Raw genomic sequence first — 19,106 nt, 5'->3', positions numbered from 1 at the left:
ATGCCATTAAGTCAAATGTAACTATCGAAACTGTCAGTCTCATTTTACATGTTTCATGAATAAAAAATTAAGAATATATCACTATCTGATTATCAGATTGGTTGACATTTATTGGACGGTTCACATGACAAATATCAAGCTACCCGGATCCTTACTGTTGCTCGGTTGGCAGACTCCAGGGAGTTTCAGGTTAAGGGTTCGAGTATCCATACGTGGTGAAATTCCACTAGCGTGTGTGTGTGCGTGCGTTAAAAAAAAGAAATTAAATTTTTTTTTTTTATCAAGCTACCCTGTTCCAACAAACGAGTGTCCACGAATCATAGGTTAGGATTGTTCCAACAATCTGATTTCAGGACTGCTGCCGAAAAACAGTGGGTTCTACAATTTAGCCGGTCAAATTTGAGTTAATATATGACACGTATGCAAAATCTAATGCCTGATTATCAAGGGAGATCATCTGCAAGAGTATCAAATAACTCCCCTAACTTTCGGTCAGAACCGCCCTAGCGTAACTGTCATCGGTACCTGAACCTAACCTCGGGTGAGGTACCTACCGCTAACCTAGTCACGTGGGTAGAACTTTCATGAGATCCACACCGTTTATCGGATACCCTGCCTCATCTTCACCCTGTAATGGACGGCGTTGATTTTACGCTCTTTTCCCGACGTCTGAGAAAGTTACTCGGGTAGGTACGCACGCGAGGTACGCAAGATTTTTCCGTTCGTCCATGTACAGTCCGAAAACGACAATTTCGACATTCTGGAAATACGGGAGGGGTAATATCGGCATTTTGACTGAAAATACGAACTCCACTGCCATTTTCTCCGTTTTTCCTTCCCCACCCGACATCGCGCTCTTCCTATCATTCTCTCCTTTCTCTCTCTCTCCTTTTTTTTTTGTTTGTTTGTTTGTTTTTTTTATTTTACTAACGGTATGTCTTCCTTCATTTTCCATTTCCCGCTATTTATTGCGTACGACGAACATTAGAAAAAACCTGTTATTTAAGATTCCCGTTTTTTCAGGTTATATATATATATATATATATATATATATATATATATATAATTTTATTTTTATTTTTCTTTTCTGCGGAAACCCTAGATTGAAATTTAAATCGAAGAGTTCTTTCGACTGTCTTGTAATTGATTTCTCTGTTTCATGTTACAGAGAATCGTGAATTGAGGTAACATGGTTTTCTTTCGAAGCGTTTCTGCGCTTTCCAAGCTCCGTTCTCGTCTCGTAAGTAACATGATTATTCTCATATCATAGAATCGTTTTTTATTTTTATTTTTATTTTATTTAAATTCTGTGTTGCTGCACTAAAATTTGAATAATTCATTGGAAGAATAGAGACTGAATAGTGATGGATTATCGAATTTTATCTCTTTGAATTTGTTTGTTTGATTCATTGTTGCAGGTTCAGCAACCTAGTTTTTTAAATGGATCCGTCCGATGGCTGCAAATGCAAAGTTCTTCGGAGCTTGTAAGATTCCGCTTCCTTTTATTTGAAGTGAAAACAGTTTTAAAAAAAGAGAAATCATAGATGTGGAGCGGATTTAAGCTTTTCTTGAAAAATCTGAGAGAAGACTGTGCTGAAATAATGAAGAGGCAATATACAATCGCCGTTCTGAAACAGCTGTGTTTTTTTTCCCCCTTTCTTTCTTTGATTATAGTTCGGGCCAATGCTCCACACAGGCGGGTCTCACCTTTGTCTCTGGTGTGCTTGGCATTTTGGTGGGCAATGCTGCGAAAATACACATGTCAGACCATCCTACCCATCTGATTATTATGCAATAATGGGAGAAGGCCCATCAGTCGGGCTCCATTGCCCATCCATGGTGGGCCCCACCAGACAAAGGTCTGGACCGCTGAGATGCCGCTTTCGTCTGTACTGAGTGCAGGCATGAGCAAAAATGCCGCTGATGTTGCCTGGGCATTCTAAAATACCTCCAACTAAAACATATATACTGATCTTTTCTTCGTTGTGCTTCTGTTCGTCTCCAATTCCTGCTATTTATATGGCTACTGTGAGTGGAAAGCAAACATGGTTATGTGGCTACTTGACTTGGCAATTTTTTGAAACTTGATGTTCATATACTCAGAGGTCTACATTTCAGATTTCGGAAGCTATAACATCCCAATACTTGCAATTTGTTATTGTCAAGCAGCATCTAGGTGGATCAGCATCATACTGTTTTTGATGGTTCTTTGTTTGTCATGCCTTTGTGTGTGAGTGCGGGAATGAACGTCCTTTTTGCTGTCCTCCAAGGCTCTAACCATATTGATCATACAATTTACTTTACACCATGCAGGATCTTCATTCACAATTGAAGGATCTGATTCCAGAACAACAGGTTTGTGTTAGCTCTTTCCACTACAGAAACTTATTCCTGATCTGAGAGGTTCTGATTAGTTGTTCATATATGAGACTTTGAAGAACATTGATTATCTGAGTTCTATTCCTGATTTGTTTATCTTCCACGAGGATTTTAGGTTTTGCTTCATACGGGCGCTTTAGCTCATGGCCATTTCAGCAGTAGAGAAAAATATTTTGCAATTTTGGACTTTCTACTGTTAGTAGAATTGTTGTTGTCCTACAAACAGAGAGTTTGTTGAGTGACTGATTTTGCTCTGTAAAACAAATAAAATAATATTCACACTTTTGTTATAACCCTGTAGTCTAAATTTAGAACTAATGATACAATTATATTCTCCTAATGAAGTGATTTGAGATTCAGCATTAATTCTGTTTGGGAAAAAAAAAATCATGCACAGATCATGCCATTTAGGTCAATATAGAATGATGTAGGGCTTAGCCAAGGATTGCAAGGTTTTATGGATTGAAGGGAGATGAATTGGAACTGCCAGTAAAATACTAAGCCTGGATTCTTTCAGACAACCAGGTGTTCAAGATATGTTTATGTAGTTTATTGAAACATATAAATGCCATGAATTGTTATGGCTTGAAAAAAGTTTGATGTAGAATATTAGACATTTGTTCAGCCATGTATCATTACCCACATATATATTTTTCAACAATGTACATTCTTTTGGAAAAATACTTCAAAAGAATTTGAGGACATCATTGATGTAAGTCTAGCGGTGTTCTGAGCATGATTATTTTACTTTGTGAGAGAAATGTAAAAAGTTTTGTAGGTCTATTTTGCTATCCAACACATTTCAGTGAAGCTGTAACTCTGTGATTCTCTGTTCACTGATGATGATCCCCATTGTATTTCTGTTGCTGCTTTCAGAATACCTGTAACCCTTTCTTTATTTCTTAAATTGCCACAGTTCCGTCTGTGCTTCAATCATGTTTTAAGAGTGTCTAAATAATGCGTTTGAGTTGTATAGTTGGATACTTAACAGGATTGGTGACTTTTAACGCCTTCTTAAAGAACTTCATTTTTTAAAGGATTCTTAAAGAACTTAAAAGTTGAGATATTCGATTTCTCTTCATTTTCTATAACCTCAGTTGACCCATTCTGTTTTGTTACAGGAGCGTCTTAAGAAACTGAAATCAGAACATGGGAAGGTTCAGCTTGGGAACATTACTGTTGATATGGTAAAACCTTATGATAATTTATTATTAATTATTTGGGAACAGGATTGTTGAAGCCACTAATTTCTGCATTAAATTTTTTGTGAATTTACAATCTTAGAGCACCCATTATTTTGATTCTACAACTTCACACTGACTTATTTGTGGTTTGCCACTTTAAAGGTAGTTGGTGGGATGAGAGGAATGACAGGCTTGCTATGGGAAACCTCATTACTTGATCCAGATGAGGTATTCTCTCTCCTATTTCATCTGTGAATACTGTAGGGAATACAAAATCATTGTGATTGGTTTTTAGGTTTACTTGATTTCCTTTGGATGCTCTGAAAGTTGGGCAACCTTTTTATCTTCTGATCAAAATTGTTTACTCTATTTTCTACTCTTCAGGGAATTCGTTTTAGGGGTCTCTCAATTCCTGAATGCCAGAAGGTACTACCAACTGCAAACCCCGGGGGAGAACCGTTGCCTGAGGGCCTGCTATGGCTGCTTCTGACTGGGAAGGTGATCATTTTCCTCGATATCGTTATACTATCTTTAATCTCTTTTTGATTGGGTATACTTTTTGCACAAAACAAATGATGTATGATCACCTTGCTTGACTTCATTATACTATCTTTAATAGCTCATTTTGGTTGGGTATCCTTTCTGCAAATATAAATGATGTATGCTCGATGCCAATCTAAAATGAAGACGAGCTATCTGCTCTGTGGAAAATTTAAATTCATTTGGATGGAGGAATTGTCATGTCCTTTACTAACTAGATGCGTATGCCCAGTCATGGGAAATGTTTCTGTAGGTCTCTTATCATGTTTAAATATGAAACTGAGGACTCGAGCACATCTACTCAGATCTTCTGGTTAGATGATATTGGAGAATGACTTGCATCCATGACATGTTTTGTACCTACGCTATCTATGAGAATTCGCATAATTATATAATAACTTCCTTGTATCTTCATGTAGAGTTAACATGTTTAATACTGGCAACATTTAGACCAGTTCGTTCTCTTTCATGATTCATCCACGACTTCTCTTCTGAGCATTGCATCTGTTTTATAAATATCCTGGCAGGATGCTTGGTCATGGATCTCAATAGTGAAAACTAGATTCTCCATTATTTACCACCTATCTCGCAGTTAAAGTAGCGTTGTCTTTTTGAGAGATCAGGACATGGGAATTACTGGATCCCTCCAATAAAAAGCAACCCTTCATTTGGAAAGCACCACCTTTGCCTTTTCGTCTACCTACTTTCTCCACCCCCTCCACTAGGGTAGGAGATTCTGTTTTCTGCTTCATGAAAGTTAAGCTGATCTTCCCAAAGGTGCATTAAGTGGTTCTTCAATGGTACGCAAACGTTGGGTGGAAGTACATTGGAGAACCCTTTATGATGCCTGTCTGTAGGACATGAATTTGCTGAAGGGGGGGAATTGAATTTTGAAACTTCAGGAAGGTGGGTGTTGAGCAACTTTATATTGACCAAAATATCTAATGGTATCAAGCAATATTATCTCTTAGGTAAGTAGGAAGGAAGAGGACCACTATGAGATTGCTGAAGTTTACAAGAATACCAATAAGAAATAAGAAATAAGTGTGTCACTTTTTCATGGGGGTTTTGAATCCGGTGAGCGACTTGAGCTCAGAAGAATGGAATCCTCCGAAGTTGGCGACCCACGAGCGACTCATGTGAAAATTGGAGCCACCTTTGACAACAAACAAGAGAAGGGAATCCACTTTCTTCTTTCTTACAATGCAATGAAGGCATTTATGATAAACACCCAACCATAATCATTATAGGCCATTCATTCTACATCTTTACTTCTAATCCTAACCATCTACTAAACACCTAATCTTAGTCAGTTAGGTTATTTGTTCTATATCATAACTTCTAATCCTAACAATCTATTTCAACAACATATTGAGTATGACAAAATGAAAATCAATGGTGGAGATTGGTTTAGTCCAGATGCTCGCCTGCATCAGATTGCCATGGTTGGAGAAAACTTGTCATCTAGTTTTGCTTCTGAGGTTGCCATAAAATGTAACGCATGCCATCCCAATTGTGCGGATAGATGGTTGATAATTCATATGCAATCCATGGTGCCATCTGATCTCTTACAAAAGGTGCTAGGCAGCTAGTGTGACATCATCTTCTTCCACAGCGAAATCAGACGCATTGTCGTTTATGTTCTCTTGAACATAGCTATCAATTATTGCGCCAATCGGATGTGAGAATGCGAACACTCCTTGAGTGCCCTTTAATCACACTGATTTTGTTCTTGTGGCTGTTATCATTGATGGTTGAGTCCCTTCGGCTGTCCTTGGCTGAGATCCAAAGCTTTTCATAATTATCAGCACATCTTCAAGCCTGAAGACTTGATCCATTCAGGTTAGAGCTATTTAGGGTTTGATGAATCATATGGACTGGATAGTGAAGGGTGATGAATGATGATGGTATCGACAAGTAGTGGCGGCGGCGGCGGTGATGGGTGCTGAAGATGGTTGATGATGATGATGGAGGTGAAGGAAGAATGGAGGATAAACAGGTACCTAGATGTGACTCTACTTTGATACCACTTAATGCAACGGAGGATGAGGTAAATCCACTACATGAGTGGCTGTGAGCGAGGACTTTGAATCCGGCAAGCGACTTGAGCATAGAAGAATGGAATCCACCAAGGATGGGATACCTGCAGCAATGCAGGCGAAGATCGAACCCAACTTGAAGAACAAGAGAAGGTGATCCACCCTCTTGTTCTTCCTTTTTTCTCAAAGAGAAAACTTTAATTCATTAATTCAAAAACCATGAAGTATAATGCAAAGAAGGTATTTATACTAAACACCTGACCCTAATCAATCAAGGCCATTCATTGTACATCCTAACTTCTAATCCCTTCAATATATTTCATTAAAATATTGTAAATGACAAAAAACATGCCTTAACTCCATCGCGACCACACAAACATGCAGAAAATTAGCCATAACTTAGTAATACAGTGTTGGAATTGCATGATCTTACACTCATTACAATGCTAACTTAATATGCTTTCAAACGGGTCAATTTCATGTTGTTTTGACGCCGTTTGATATCTCAATGTGAGCCGAAAGATAAGTGATGGAAACAGTAATTAGGACATTTTTAATGGTAATTAGCACATTTGAATTTGATTCTAAGTAACTCAAAAGTAGGAGAAAATATCTCTAAAAGAAACTAGCATGAGTTGGGAGTCACTCAACCATAGGACTCCTCATGTGGGGCCAACAATGGCCCGCTCTTCACACGATCAAGATAATGGTCCTCTAGGGACAAAAATTGACGATCCATGAATGAATCCTTGATAATTTCGGCTGTTGAACAGTTTGATTGTGGGTTGTGTGAAAATCAACAGTGGATATTGGTTCAATTTGGATGCTGCTTGTATTAGTTGTGTAACTGACAAGAAACCAGGGGAAAGTTTTGCAAGCCAGTGTAGTAATTTTGCACTATTGGCTGCTCTACCTTTTTTGGTGTTGGGTAGCCTGTATGTATTCTGTCTTCAACATATCCTTTTGCCTTTGGGAAAAAAGTTGAGGAAGAAAAAGTAAACAAAAGAAATGGCCATTTTACTTGAACATGCTATGCAAATCTTTTGTTTGCACTTGATACAAATCATTATCTCAACTATCTTATCTTACGCATTTAACCTTCCTATCTTGCACAAAGGATTTGACGTGCCTGCTACACAACTCTGATTTGTACTTGTCCTGAAATTGGCTAATCTTACCTTGTTTGGTGGAGTTAATGCAGGGAATATATTCACCATATCTTCCTTACATTGTTTGAACTAAGCAATTTCTTTCTGTAATGTAGTTACCGAGCAAAGAGCAAGTCAATGCACTGTCCAAAGAATTGCAAAATCGTGCGACTGTTCCAGGTTTGTTAGCCAATCATCTTGTCATATATTCCTCAAAGTTTAGTTCTTTTTTATAAATAAGTAGTCATTGCTTAGATTCTTGTGAATTAGTTGTGTATGGGTGAGAGGGGCTTTCTCTTGGGGATTCTAAATAATGTATTTAAGGAAATTAGAGCAAATTCTGTTGGTTTAAACTGTTTGTTTTCCTATAGGAATTTTGAACCCCCCTTTCCCATATTCGAAAAAAGATTGTTCTGCAACTAGCTGGAAGACAAAGAAAGTCGCCCAGTAATGAACCTATTTACTTGACTATTAAATAGCTTGATTGTAATAAACTCTATTACATTTTGCTTGTGGGCGTTTCGTGCTCTTATTGCTGTCCCAAGCTTGCATAAAGAAGGGTTGTGTCAGGTCGGCAGCTGCTGTCAAACTCATGCCATAACTTCTATCATGAATTTGAACAATCTGACAGATGATGGACGGCATAAACACAACTAGATATGGATGGATGCTTTAAAATCTAATGGATTTAAAATTAGCTGGATTAAAACAGAATATATGGAGTGCAATGGTAACAATAGGAGTGAAAATGAGGAATTAGTTAAGATCGTTGACCAAGGAGTTTCCCAAAATGACCACTTATGATACCTTGGGTCAATAGTTCATGAGAGTGGAGAGATTGAAAAAGATGGAATTCAAGTTGGGTGGAAGATATGGAGAGGTGCCTCTGGAGATTTTTGTGATTGTCATGTACCACTCAAAACTGTAAGGGAAAATTTATATGATAGTGATAAGACCAACCATGCTTTATGCAACAAGATGTTGGGCAGTTAAAGAACATCTTCATAGGATGAGTGTGGCAAAAATGAGGATGTTGAGATACATGAGTGGCAAGACGAGGGGGGATGGAAATAGAAATGAATGCATTTGAGGGAACCTATGAGTGGTACCGATCAGTAATAAGATGAGGGAAAGTAGACTGAGGTGGTTTGGTCATGTGCAACGGAGACCAAGAATTGTGCCGGGTAGAAGTGAGTTGGTACAAGTTGAAGGCTCTAAAAGGGCAAGGGGTAGGCCCAAAAGGACGTGGACGGAGGTGTTAAGAAAAGACTTGATGATCTATCATCTCACATAGGTCTGGCCGTTGATAGAGTGGAATGATGGAACATGATTCATGTAGCCAACCCCAATTAATTGGGATAAGGCTGAGATGATGATGGTGGTGGTGGTGGGTTTACACATCACTGCTCCTGCACACCATTGCTACTAGGCTTTCTTTTCAGCCTTCATTTGCTGGTGCTAGCCTAACTATTTAGGGCTTTTTGGCATTGACTCGGCCTCCTCATATAATATGATAAGGCCCATCAAAGTCAGTTTGTTTGAAGGGAAAGGCCCAACCAATGCTCATCCATAAGAGGGAGGGAGATTTACTGCCAATCATGGATTTATAGTGTTTTCGGAGTGCGACTTGCATGGGGACCAAATATGCTAGGACTCACCTTCGCTTGTCCATTTTGGTTGGTCTTGGTTGGCTTGGGTACTTGTTTGGTCTGGTGACTCATTTGGTTGCAGACTGTAACTGATAGAACTTGGATGAAATCAAGTCATGCTGGAAACAAAATTTAAACCTTGTTTATCAGTGCAGCTGTACAATTGGGACATATATGCGTGGTGCGGGAAATGGAAATGAGGTGTTTGACCTGACAACCTGTAAAAACCTTTTGAGTTAAAATGTTCTTACTCATCATCTCGTCATTTTATTGGTGTTTGCTAAAGTAATGTAATGATGTAAACATGAAGTTCACAAAAATATGTAAAGATACATGCTAAGACCATGTCTGGATATGATGGCAAATAGTTAACATATTACAAGAATACCAAAGTACGAGAAAATGTTTGTTCATGGTAAGTGTTCGCCACATAAATATGCATTTATATCTAATTCCCTTTTCGCTTTTATGATACTCGTGGGGGTGTTTTTCATTTATTTTTGCTTTGATGCAGGACATGGAAAATTAAATATGATATGCAAGATTGTAGGCTTAGATCACACCAATTCAGAAACAATCACACAAATTCCACATCCCACATGAAAATCCAAACATTCAATTAAAGGGGAATCTATGCGGGTCCAAGCTGACACAGGCTAAGACTGGACTAATAAAATTATAAACCAAACAATGTCAAAGGGAAATAAAATCAACTACTCATGCATAAAAATCAGTCCCTAATCCAAGGGATTCCCTAATTTCAATTCAAGGAACCCTAAGGTGATAAAAAGGGGCAAATCAATTAGGGATCATGTAATATAGGGTTAGGATTCATGAAAAAAACGGCTATGAGAGGATAAAAGAAGATAAAAACCTGAACCAAAAGATGATCCCGCGTGTGGACAGCAACAATGGTCCAGATGGACGTGTGTGATCCTGGTCGCACGTGTGTGGGGCCCACTATTCAGAAAAAGGCCACCTTGGCCCTGGTCGGCCAGGGATGGACTCCAAAACCTCCAAATTTCAGCTCGATCCGATGTACGGTTTGTGCGTAGTGCTCCGCCGAAGTTTCAGCTCGCCTGCGGGCTGAAATCTGAAAACCTGCTTCAATGAAGAAATCTGATGCAACAAAAGGACAAATTTGACATATGGATGGTGGAGGAAGATGAAAAAAAAAAGATGATGGAAGATGGGGGTGAATTGGGATCGATGTGGCTTCGCACCACGGTAGTTAGCCCTTCGAAAAGGGAGGGCTTCACACCCACTTTTGAATTCTTCCACAACTCACGAAGAGAGCAGAAAAATAAAGCAGGAATTTTTTTATTAACTTCAATGAATGAAAAGAACTACAAAGGGTGCCTATTTATAGGGAGAACCCTATACCCAAAAACTCGCACCATGTGCGACACCTATTACTTGGCGATTAAGTAAACTAAAATAAAAATCAAACAAGAAAATCTAAAGCGTTCACGATGTTCTAAATAATAACAATAAGCAAAACTTAAAATATAAAACCAATCCGACGAGTGGGCCACGATTATGAGATCTCATGGTGGGCTTTTCTTGACTATCGGGCCACTTTTCTGAACCAAAACTTGTCTTCTAGCTAGGAGGCCCTCCCTGGACGTCGTCATCGAGCCAGATCGATGGTGGGGTCCTCCTTCTGCGTACGTACGTGCGTAGGGGTGGTGGTGTGCGGGCGTGCGTGTGCACGATGTCCTCATCAACTCTCCCCGGCTGCGAAGATTTCGCCACTGGCGAAATAAAACTCCTAAACCGCTCTAGGATGTCTGGATCAAGTCTCTGAAGCTCCTCCTCAGTGAGCCACGTGCTGTCCGAAGTTGGGCGTGACTTCCATTTAACTAGGTATTTCTGAAACCCGCCATCCGACGTGGAAATTATCTCATGGTCCAAGATATCCTCTATTTCCTCTCTGGGTGTGTGAAGGCTAGGTATGGAAGGCAGAGGCTGAGATGAAAGGTCGGGAAGAGGCCATGGATCAAAGGGTAAGGTTGGGACATCAGGATGGGTGGGCGAAGGGCTGGACAAAGTATCCGTGGGTCCCTGAAAAGCAACTAGATCCTCCACGTTGAATGTGGAACTAATTCCCATGGAAGGTGGAAGATCTACCTCATACGCATTGAGACCGTTTCGCTTTATAATTTTGAAGGGCCCAGCGCTACGCGCGTGTAACTTACGAATGGCCCCTGGAGGGTACCGCTCGGGCTTGATACGGACCATCACAGAGTCCCCAATATTGAACTCTTTGAAACGTTTATGTAGGTCTGCAGAAAATTTGTAATGCTCATTACTAGTAGTGATCTTTTGCCTAATTTCTTGATGCAATGAATGTATGTGATGCGCAAAAGACTCTACAGACTCTGATGGCCTATGAGACAATGACATGGGGATAAGATCAATAGGTTTCCTAGGCTTATAACCAGTAACGACTTCAAAAGGACTTAGACCTGTGGACCTATTGACAGAACTATTGTATGCAAACTCGGCTATGGGTAGTACGGCGTCCCATGTCCTGGTATGCTCCCCCACTAAACATCGAAGTAAACTCCCTAGGCTCCTATTAACCACCTCAGTCTGGCCATCGGTCTGAGGGTGGTAGGCAGAAGAAAATTGGAGCCTAGTATTCATCATGTGCCATAGTGTCTTCCAAAAGTAACTCATAAATCTCACGTCACGGTCAGACACTATGGTTTTTGGTAACCCATGCAGTTTGACAACCTCACTAAAGAATAGCTTGGCAACATGAGAGGCGTCGGAGGTCTTAGAACAAGGAATGAAGTGGGCCATTTTAGAGAAACGGTCCACGACAACGAATATGGAGTCATGCTTTCGAATAGTCTTTGGAAGTCCAAGCATGAAGTCCATACTGATGTCCTGCCAAGGGATGAATGGGACTAGCAAAGGTGTATATAATCCTGTATTCTGTTTCCTTTGCTTTGCCAGTTGACAAGTACGACATTGCCCTATAATTTTGGCCACGTCCCGCTTGAGGCTTGGCCAATGAAATCTATCCTCCACTAGGGCAATGGTCTTGTCACGACCGAAATGACCTGCAACCCCCCCTGAATGTAACTCCCAGACAAGAAAATCACGAAGGGAGGTGCGTGGTATGCACAAGTGGTCACTCCTAAACAAATATCCGTCCAAAATCAAATACTCACTGTTAGCTCCTGATGGACTCTCTGATAAAGACGTATACACAACTCCAAAATCTGGACAGTCAGAATACTCTTCTTTGATGCGCTCAAGGCCCGTAACTTCAACGTTCATGGAGTTGAGTAATGCGACTCGACGACTCAACGCGTCGGCAGGTTTATTCTCTACACCGGCCTTGTGCTTAAGCACAAAAGTGTACTCTTGAAGGAATTGAACCCACTTAGTGTGCCTGGGGCTTAATTTCTTTTGAGAGTTTAAGTATTTTAAGGCCTCGTGATCTGAGAATAAGACGAATTCTTGCGGTAATAGGTAATGTCGCTAATGGCGTAGTGATTGCACTACCGCGTAGAATTCCTTGTCATAGGTGGAATATCTTTGCTTCGCCTCATTCAGTTTCTCACTAAAAAAGGCGACAGGGTGCCCTTCCTGGCTAAGTACTCCTATGCCGACTCCTGACGCGTCACATGCGACTTCAAAAGCTTTTGAAAAATTTGGAAGTCGCGTGACTGGAGCTTCGGTCATCTTGACCTTTATCTCCTTGAAAGCCTTCGAGGCGGCCTTTGTCCATTGAAACTCTCCCTTTTTTATGCAGTCCGTGATGGGAGCCACAATGGAACTGAAGCCTCGAATGAACCGCCTATAAAAGGTGGCTAAGCCATGAAAGCTGCGCACCTCATGAATATTGCGGGGTTCAGGCCAATTAACGATGGCCTTGACCTTCTCAGGATCCGCCGATACGCCCTCAGCTGACACAATAAAACCTAAGAAGATCACACTACTAGACAAGAACGCGCACTTCTTTAGGTTGGCGTACAACTTCTCGGCCCTAAGGATCCCACAAACCTGCCTCAAATGGTTGAGGTGTTGCTCCTTAGTCATGCTATAAATCAAGATATCATCAAAGTATACGACCAGGAACTTCCCCATGAAGGGTCTCAACACTTGGGTCATCACACGCATGAAAGTGCTTGGGGCATTAGTTAACCCAAAAGGCATAACTAGCCACTCATATAGCCCATCCTTCGTCTTGAAGGCCGTCTTCCACTCATCACCAGGGCGTATACGGATTTGGTGATACCCACTTTTGAGGTCGATTTTTGAGAAGATAGTAGCATTAGCCATCATATCTAGCATGTCATCAAGACGCGGTATGGGAAATCGATACTTGATTGTAATTTTGTTGATGGCCCTACTATCAACACACATCCTCCATGTGCCATCCTTCTTAGGTGTAAGAAGGGCGGGCACGGCACACGGACTCATGCTCTCTCGAATGAAACCCTTCTCTAGGAGTTCATCAATCTGCCTCTTCAACTCAGCGTGCTCCTTCGGGTTCATTCTGTAATGTGGGAGGTTTGGTAGAGTTGCCCCAGGGATTAAATCAATGGCATGCTGTATATCCCTCATAGGGGGAAGCTCATTCGGTAAATCATCAGGAAAAACATCACGAAACTCATGTACTACCTGAATGGCCTCAGTGGGTAACTCTACGCTAGTATCTGGTACACTCTCCCTAGCCACAAGGGCGTATATCATCGAGTCCGCCTCCGTCTCTCGCTCAAAGTCTTTGGCATTCAAAATATGGAGTGGTTTGGACTTGGACTTCGACTCCTTCACTTCTTTTGGGCCGCTCACACCACTCTGTGTGGTGAACTCCTTTCCAGTTGTATTCTTGGGTGGTAGAGGATTTAGCTTGACCTTCTTGCCCTCAAACCAGAATGTACACACATTTGAACGACCAAATATGGTAACATCCCTGTCATAGAGCCACGGCCTACCCAGAATGACATGGCCCACATCCATAGGAACAACATCACACCAAATTGTGTCTTTATAAGATCCGAACTGAATAGGGACAAGACAGCGGTGCGAGACTGGAATGGATGTTTCATCAACCCAGGAGACTCTATAGGGCTGAGGATGGGCTTCCAGCTTCAAGCCCAAACGACTCACAGTGCTAGTGGATGCCACGTTGGCACAACTACCACTATCCACGATCATCTTACAGCTCTTTTCCCCACATTTTGCATAAGTGTAGAAGATCGTGTTGTGGCGCCAGTCATCAGTGTTCTTGGCTTGAGCTAGGGTGCAACGCACAATTGCGAGGGTCAAAGACTCTTGTGCTCCCTTTTCCTCATCACTAGGGGTTCCGACTGGCTCATATTCCTCCTCCTCACTATCACTCTCTGGGGGCACTACTTCTACTTGCCCATCAATAAGGAGTACTTTGGTGCCCTCTCTCGTGCCGCACTGGTGAGCAAAGTGACCAAACCCCTAACACCTAAAACACCTAGTGGCCCTACTTCCACGTGAACTAGACCCGACAATCTCTTTACCCTTATCATCCTTAGGTCTGGGCTGAACATTAGGGGAATGTTTGTTTTGGAATCCTGTGTTAGGTCTAGCCCCAGAGGGGTTGGCCTTAGTACCAGATTCTTGAAAGTCAAACCGCCTTCCCACAGATGCTTTAAGGTATTGCTCGACATCTAACACTAGTTGGTACAACTGTTCGATAGTGTCTATGTCTTTGGCGAGCAATTCTCTCCTAATGTCAGGACGGAGGCCCATTTTAAAACGAGCAAGGGTGAGTACGGGGTCCTCATCAACCTCACAGCGGGTCGAGTACTCTTCAAATTTCTCAATATAGTCAGCAACACTCATGGAACCCTGTCGAAGAGACTGCCACTCCTCAATCAACCGCATGCGATAAGAGAAAGGGAGGTACTTCTCTTTCAACGTTTCTTTCATTTCTCCCCAATGGACTATTGGAAGTTCCCTCGCTCTTTCTTTTTTTCGCTCAACCGTCGCCCAAAACCTCTTTGCTTGACCCACAAGCTTCATCTTGGCGAATCGGACTCGTCGAGCATCCGACATATCATACCACTCAAAATAGTGGTCTTTATGTCTCTCATGGGGTGGGTGTCCGGGTGCACACCCATAATTGATTCCTTGACCAACTCCATTCATTAGTGTATCCTCCAGGCCACCTGCTTGAGATTGGACATCTACCCCAATGGTGGGGTTTGTCCTAGCGATGGTCTTTAGTCTGGTAATGTGTACATCAAGCTGTTCACAGCATTGGTCCATTTCCAAGCGCTTAATCATAGACTCCAACGTCTGAGATATCTTGTTTAGTGACTCTTGCAATTGTTCCATGTTTAGTGTAGGGTGCAAACCGAAACTGCGACCCGTACGTGTGGGCATATAGTGACTTGCTCAACCTAAAGATCTTCTATGACAACTATATGCGTCTAAAAACTAAATGACCCTACGAGACTCTATATGAAGGAGACTACATACTATTACTAAAATTCAGCTATATATGATGGACTGAATGCATGAAGGACTCAAACAAACTAAACCCTAAATATGTGGTGAATTCCCCTATAAGAACCCTAGGCTCTGATACCAAATTTGATGCAGGACATGGAAAATTAAATATGATATGCAAGATTGCAGGCTTAGATCACACCAATTCAGAAACAATCACACAAATTCCACATCCCACATGAAAATCCAAACATTCAATTAAAGGGGAATCTATGCGGGTCCAAGCCGACACAGGCTAGGACTGGACCAATAAAATTATAAACCAAACAATGTCAAAGGGAAATAAAATCAACTACTCATGCATAAAAATCAGTCCCTAATCCAAGGGATTCCCTAATTTCAATTTAAGGAACCCTAAGGTGATAAAAAGGGGCAAATCAATTAGGGATCATGTAATATAGGGTTAGGATTCATGAAAAAAACGGCTATGAGAGGATAAAAGAAGATAAAAACCTGAACCAAAAGATGATCCCGCGTGTGGACAGCAACAATGTCCAGATGGACGTGTGTGTGATCCCGGCCGCACGTGTGTGGGGCCTACTATTCGAAAAAGGCCACCTTGGCCCCTGGTCGGCCAGGATGGACTCCAAAACCTCCAAATTTCAGCTCGATCCAGACGGTTTGTGCGTAGTGCTCCGCCGAAGTTTAAGCCCTCGAAATCTGAAAACCCGCTTCAATGAAGAAATCGATGCAACAAAAGGCCAAATTTGACATATGGATGGTGGGGGAAGATGAAAAAAAAAGATGATGGAAGATGGGGGTGAATTGGGATCGATGTGGCTTCGCACCACGGTAGTTAGCCCTTCGAAAAGGGAAGGCTTCACACCCACTTTTGAATTCTTCCACAACTCACGAAGAGAGCAGAAAAATAAAGCAGGAATTTTTTTATTAACTTCAATGAATGAAAAGAACTACAAAGGGTGCCTATTTATAGGGAGAACCCTATACCCAAAAACTCGTACCATGTGCGACACCTATTACTTGGCGATTAAGTAAACTAAAATAAAAATCAAACAAGAAAATCTAAAGCGTTCACGATGTTCTAAATAATAACAATAAGCAAAACTTAAAATATAAAACCAATCCGACGAGTGGGCCACGATCATGAGATCTCATGGTGGGCTTTTCTTGACTATCGGGCCACTTTTCTGAACCAAAACTTGTCTTCTAGCTAGGAGGCCCTCCCTGGACGTCGTCATCGAGCCAGATTGATGGTGGGGTCCTCCTTCTGCGTACGTACGTGCGTAGGGGTGGTGGTGTGCGGGCGTGCGTGTGCACGATGTCCTCATCATGCTTGCTTGAGAGTTGAGAGTTTCCTCTCTTGATTGTCTGTTTGGAAGTGATGTTTGTTCTTATAGTTCATGCTAATAAAAGGAAACCATGTTACCTTTCAAAAAGAATAAAAAAATTAAAAGGTAACTATGTTTATATATATATATATATATATGTATGTATGTATATATATATATATATATATATATATATATATATATATATATATATATATATATGTATGTATGTATATAATGATCATGAAGGTTTTAATGGGTGGGTAACCCCTCTAAACTGTTGTATGTAGTGTGGCCCACCTAAGTCATGGATTCAATCTGATTTTTAAGCCTGTGGCCCACCATGGAATGGTGCACCTGACTGATGGGGTAGATGTTCGGCACACATCACGGTGGGGTCCACACAGCTCCATCTCATGGGAAGTTCCCATGAAGTCGACCTCATAGTACCACCATTTCCCATATATATATATATAGAGAGAGAGAGAGAGAGAGAGAGAGAGAGAGAGAGAGAGAGAGAGAGAGATGCTCACACACAACTAGTTGGACAATTCAAATTGGTCCAGCTAGCTATGCATTAAATTACTGATATATATATATATATATATATATATATATATTATCTACATGTAATGCCTACTTATGAAGGCCACCTGACACCAAGTATTACATGGGTATGTTGGGAACACGTGTCAAAGATCTAGCTCGTTTATCAAACATGACCCACTAATTAAATTTTATTTGCCAAAAATTAGTAAACGGACGTTATAGTTGAATCCACACATGTAAGTTGAAACTAGATTCTCGAAATGGGTTTCTAACAACCCACTTTTCTTGTATAAAAATATTATGTACTATTGATTAGAAAAATTGTATTTTATACCTTTTATATACGTACAAAGAACTCTATTTGATTAACGGATTGGATTTCTTACACATTTGATTCATTATCCAAACCCATCACATGTGCACACCTTCTATAGTTATCTCACTTTTTTTTGGAAACAAACCTCTTCCTTCTTCCTCTCTCTCCACATTTAATGTTCTCCCTCTGTGTCGCTGGAAACGGACGTCAATTGCCTCTTAGCCTTCCGTAACTTCCTGCCATAGGAAGCTAGTGTATCCCGTATCGGTATCGGTTGGCGTAACGGTGTCCTCCAAAACCGATACGGATACGGGGGCGTAACGGTGATACGGGGGCGTAACGGCCCGTAACGGCGCAAAAATTTTTTTTTGCCAAAAAAATATGAAAAAATATGGATTAAATCCAGAATATTCTAAGCATTCCAAATATGCATTCATTTATAAATTGGAACATGTTTATGGTGGTGTAACGGTCCACTCTTTGGTGAGAAGTTGTATCGGACTGTCTGATGAATTTATGAACCAGATAACCTGAATTTGACTACAAAATTCATATATTTAATTTTCTAACTATCTACTATCAATGATAGATATATTAGAATGAATGTAAAATGAAAATATCTTACATCAGGTGTTTGCAATTATTTTTGAGGAATTTCTCGAACATACCTGTGGTCCTGTGCAGTGTGGTGCACGTGACTGTGATAGTGTGATTCCTGTCTATGACCTGTCATCCTCAAGTCAAGAATATTAAAAAAAAAAATTAGTAGTGTCTGATATACTCCCCTGCAACTTGATTAAGGATTACTTGATTGGTTGTCAGGGGAGCTATTTTAAATACAAGTTCGGCAGTGTCAAGTGTGTGCATGGCTTCTTGCAATAATACTGTTGTGAGCTGTCTGCTGCAACAAATACTTACCTTAACACAAATATATACTCACAAGTCACAATCACAAGTCACCACCAAAATGAAAATCGCTTTTTGTGGTTGCTCGACCTCCACATCATCGTCATCGTCACCATCAGGCCGAGGCTATCCAATAGGTGTAGGTGCTACATATCCATAATATCCAACACCGGAAGGAAATACTAGATCAACGAAACTAGAGGATGATTGATCCTAACTAGGCAACGACTCGACCGGAATAAGGATATCCACCATTGCGTCGAATAGCCATATTGGTGCCCATACTCAGGCTGTTGAGAATCTTGAGATTGAGAGTGCGTCTGCTGTGATGAGTAACTTGGATTTGGATCTGGATATCTATAATCATATGGATATTGATCAGGAGGGCTACTCCAACATGAATGTGATGGAACAGGCTCAGTATAACCATCATAATTCAATTCACCATAAGAATATCCATCATAATAACCAAGACCATGAGCCTGCTGATGTTCCGAACCTCTCGGACCCGGTGCACCACTAGATGTACCCACATGCTGGCTGTATCGTGACTCGGTACACTCATAAGTCCGACCTCGTGTACCACCTCGTCGCTGTTCA

General features: G+C 41.0%; 1 protein-coding gene across 1 annotated transcript in view; it reads left to right on the top strand.

The window, feature by feature from the left end:
* Positions 1-950: 950 nt before the first annotated feature.
* The window catches only part of LOC131222378 (citrate synthase, mitochondrial), a 38,295-nt gene continuing 20,139 nt past the window's right edge, over positions 951-19,106 (top strand). The window contains exons 1-8 of the mRNA XM_058217419.1: positions 951-1,023; positions 1,169-1,240; positions 1,419-1,484; positions 2,314-2,355; positions 3,501-3,566; positions 3,726-3,791; positions 3,948-4,061; positions 7,407-7,470. Of these exons, the coding sequence (XP_058073402.1) occupies positions 1,190-1,240; positions 1,419-1,484; positions 2,314-2,355; positions 3,501-3,566; positions 3,726-3,791; positions 3,948-4,061; positions 7,407-7,470 (469 nt within the window). The 5' untranslated portion in view covers positions 951-1,023; positions 1,169-1,189. The remainder of the gene's footprint in view (positions 1,024-1,168; positions 1,241-1,418; positions 1,485-2,313; positions 2,356-3,500; positions 3,567-3,725; positions 3,792-3,947; positions 4,062-7,406; positions 7,471-19,106) is intronic.

The sequence above is a fragment of the Magnolia sinica genome, chromosome 13, assembly GCF_029962835.1.
Source record: "Magnolia sinica isolate HGM2019 chromosome 13, MsV1, whole genome shotgun sequence".
Lineage (NCBI taxonomy): Eukaryota > Viridiplantae > Streptophyta > Magnoliopsida > Magnoliales > Magnoliaceae > Magnolia > Magnolia sinica.
This window is presented reverse-complemented; position numbering and strand designations above follow the sequence as displayed.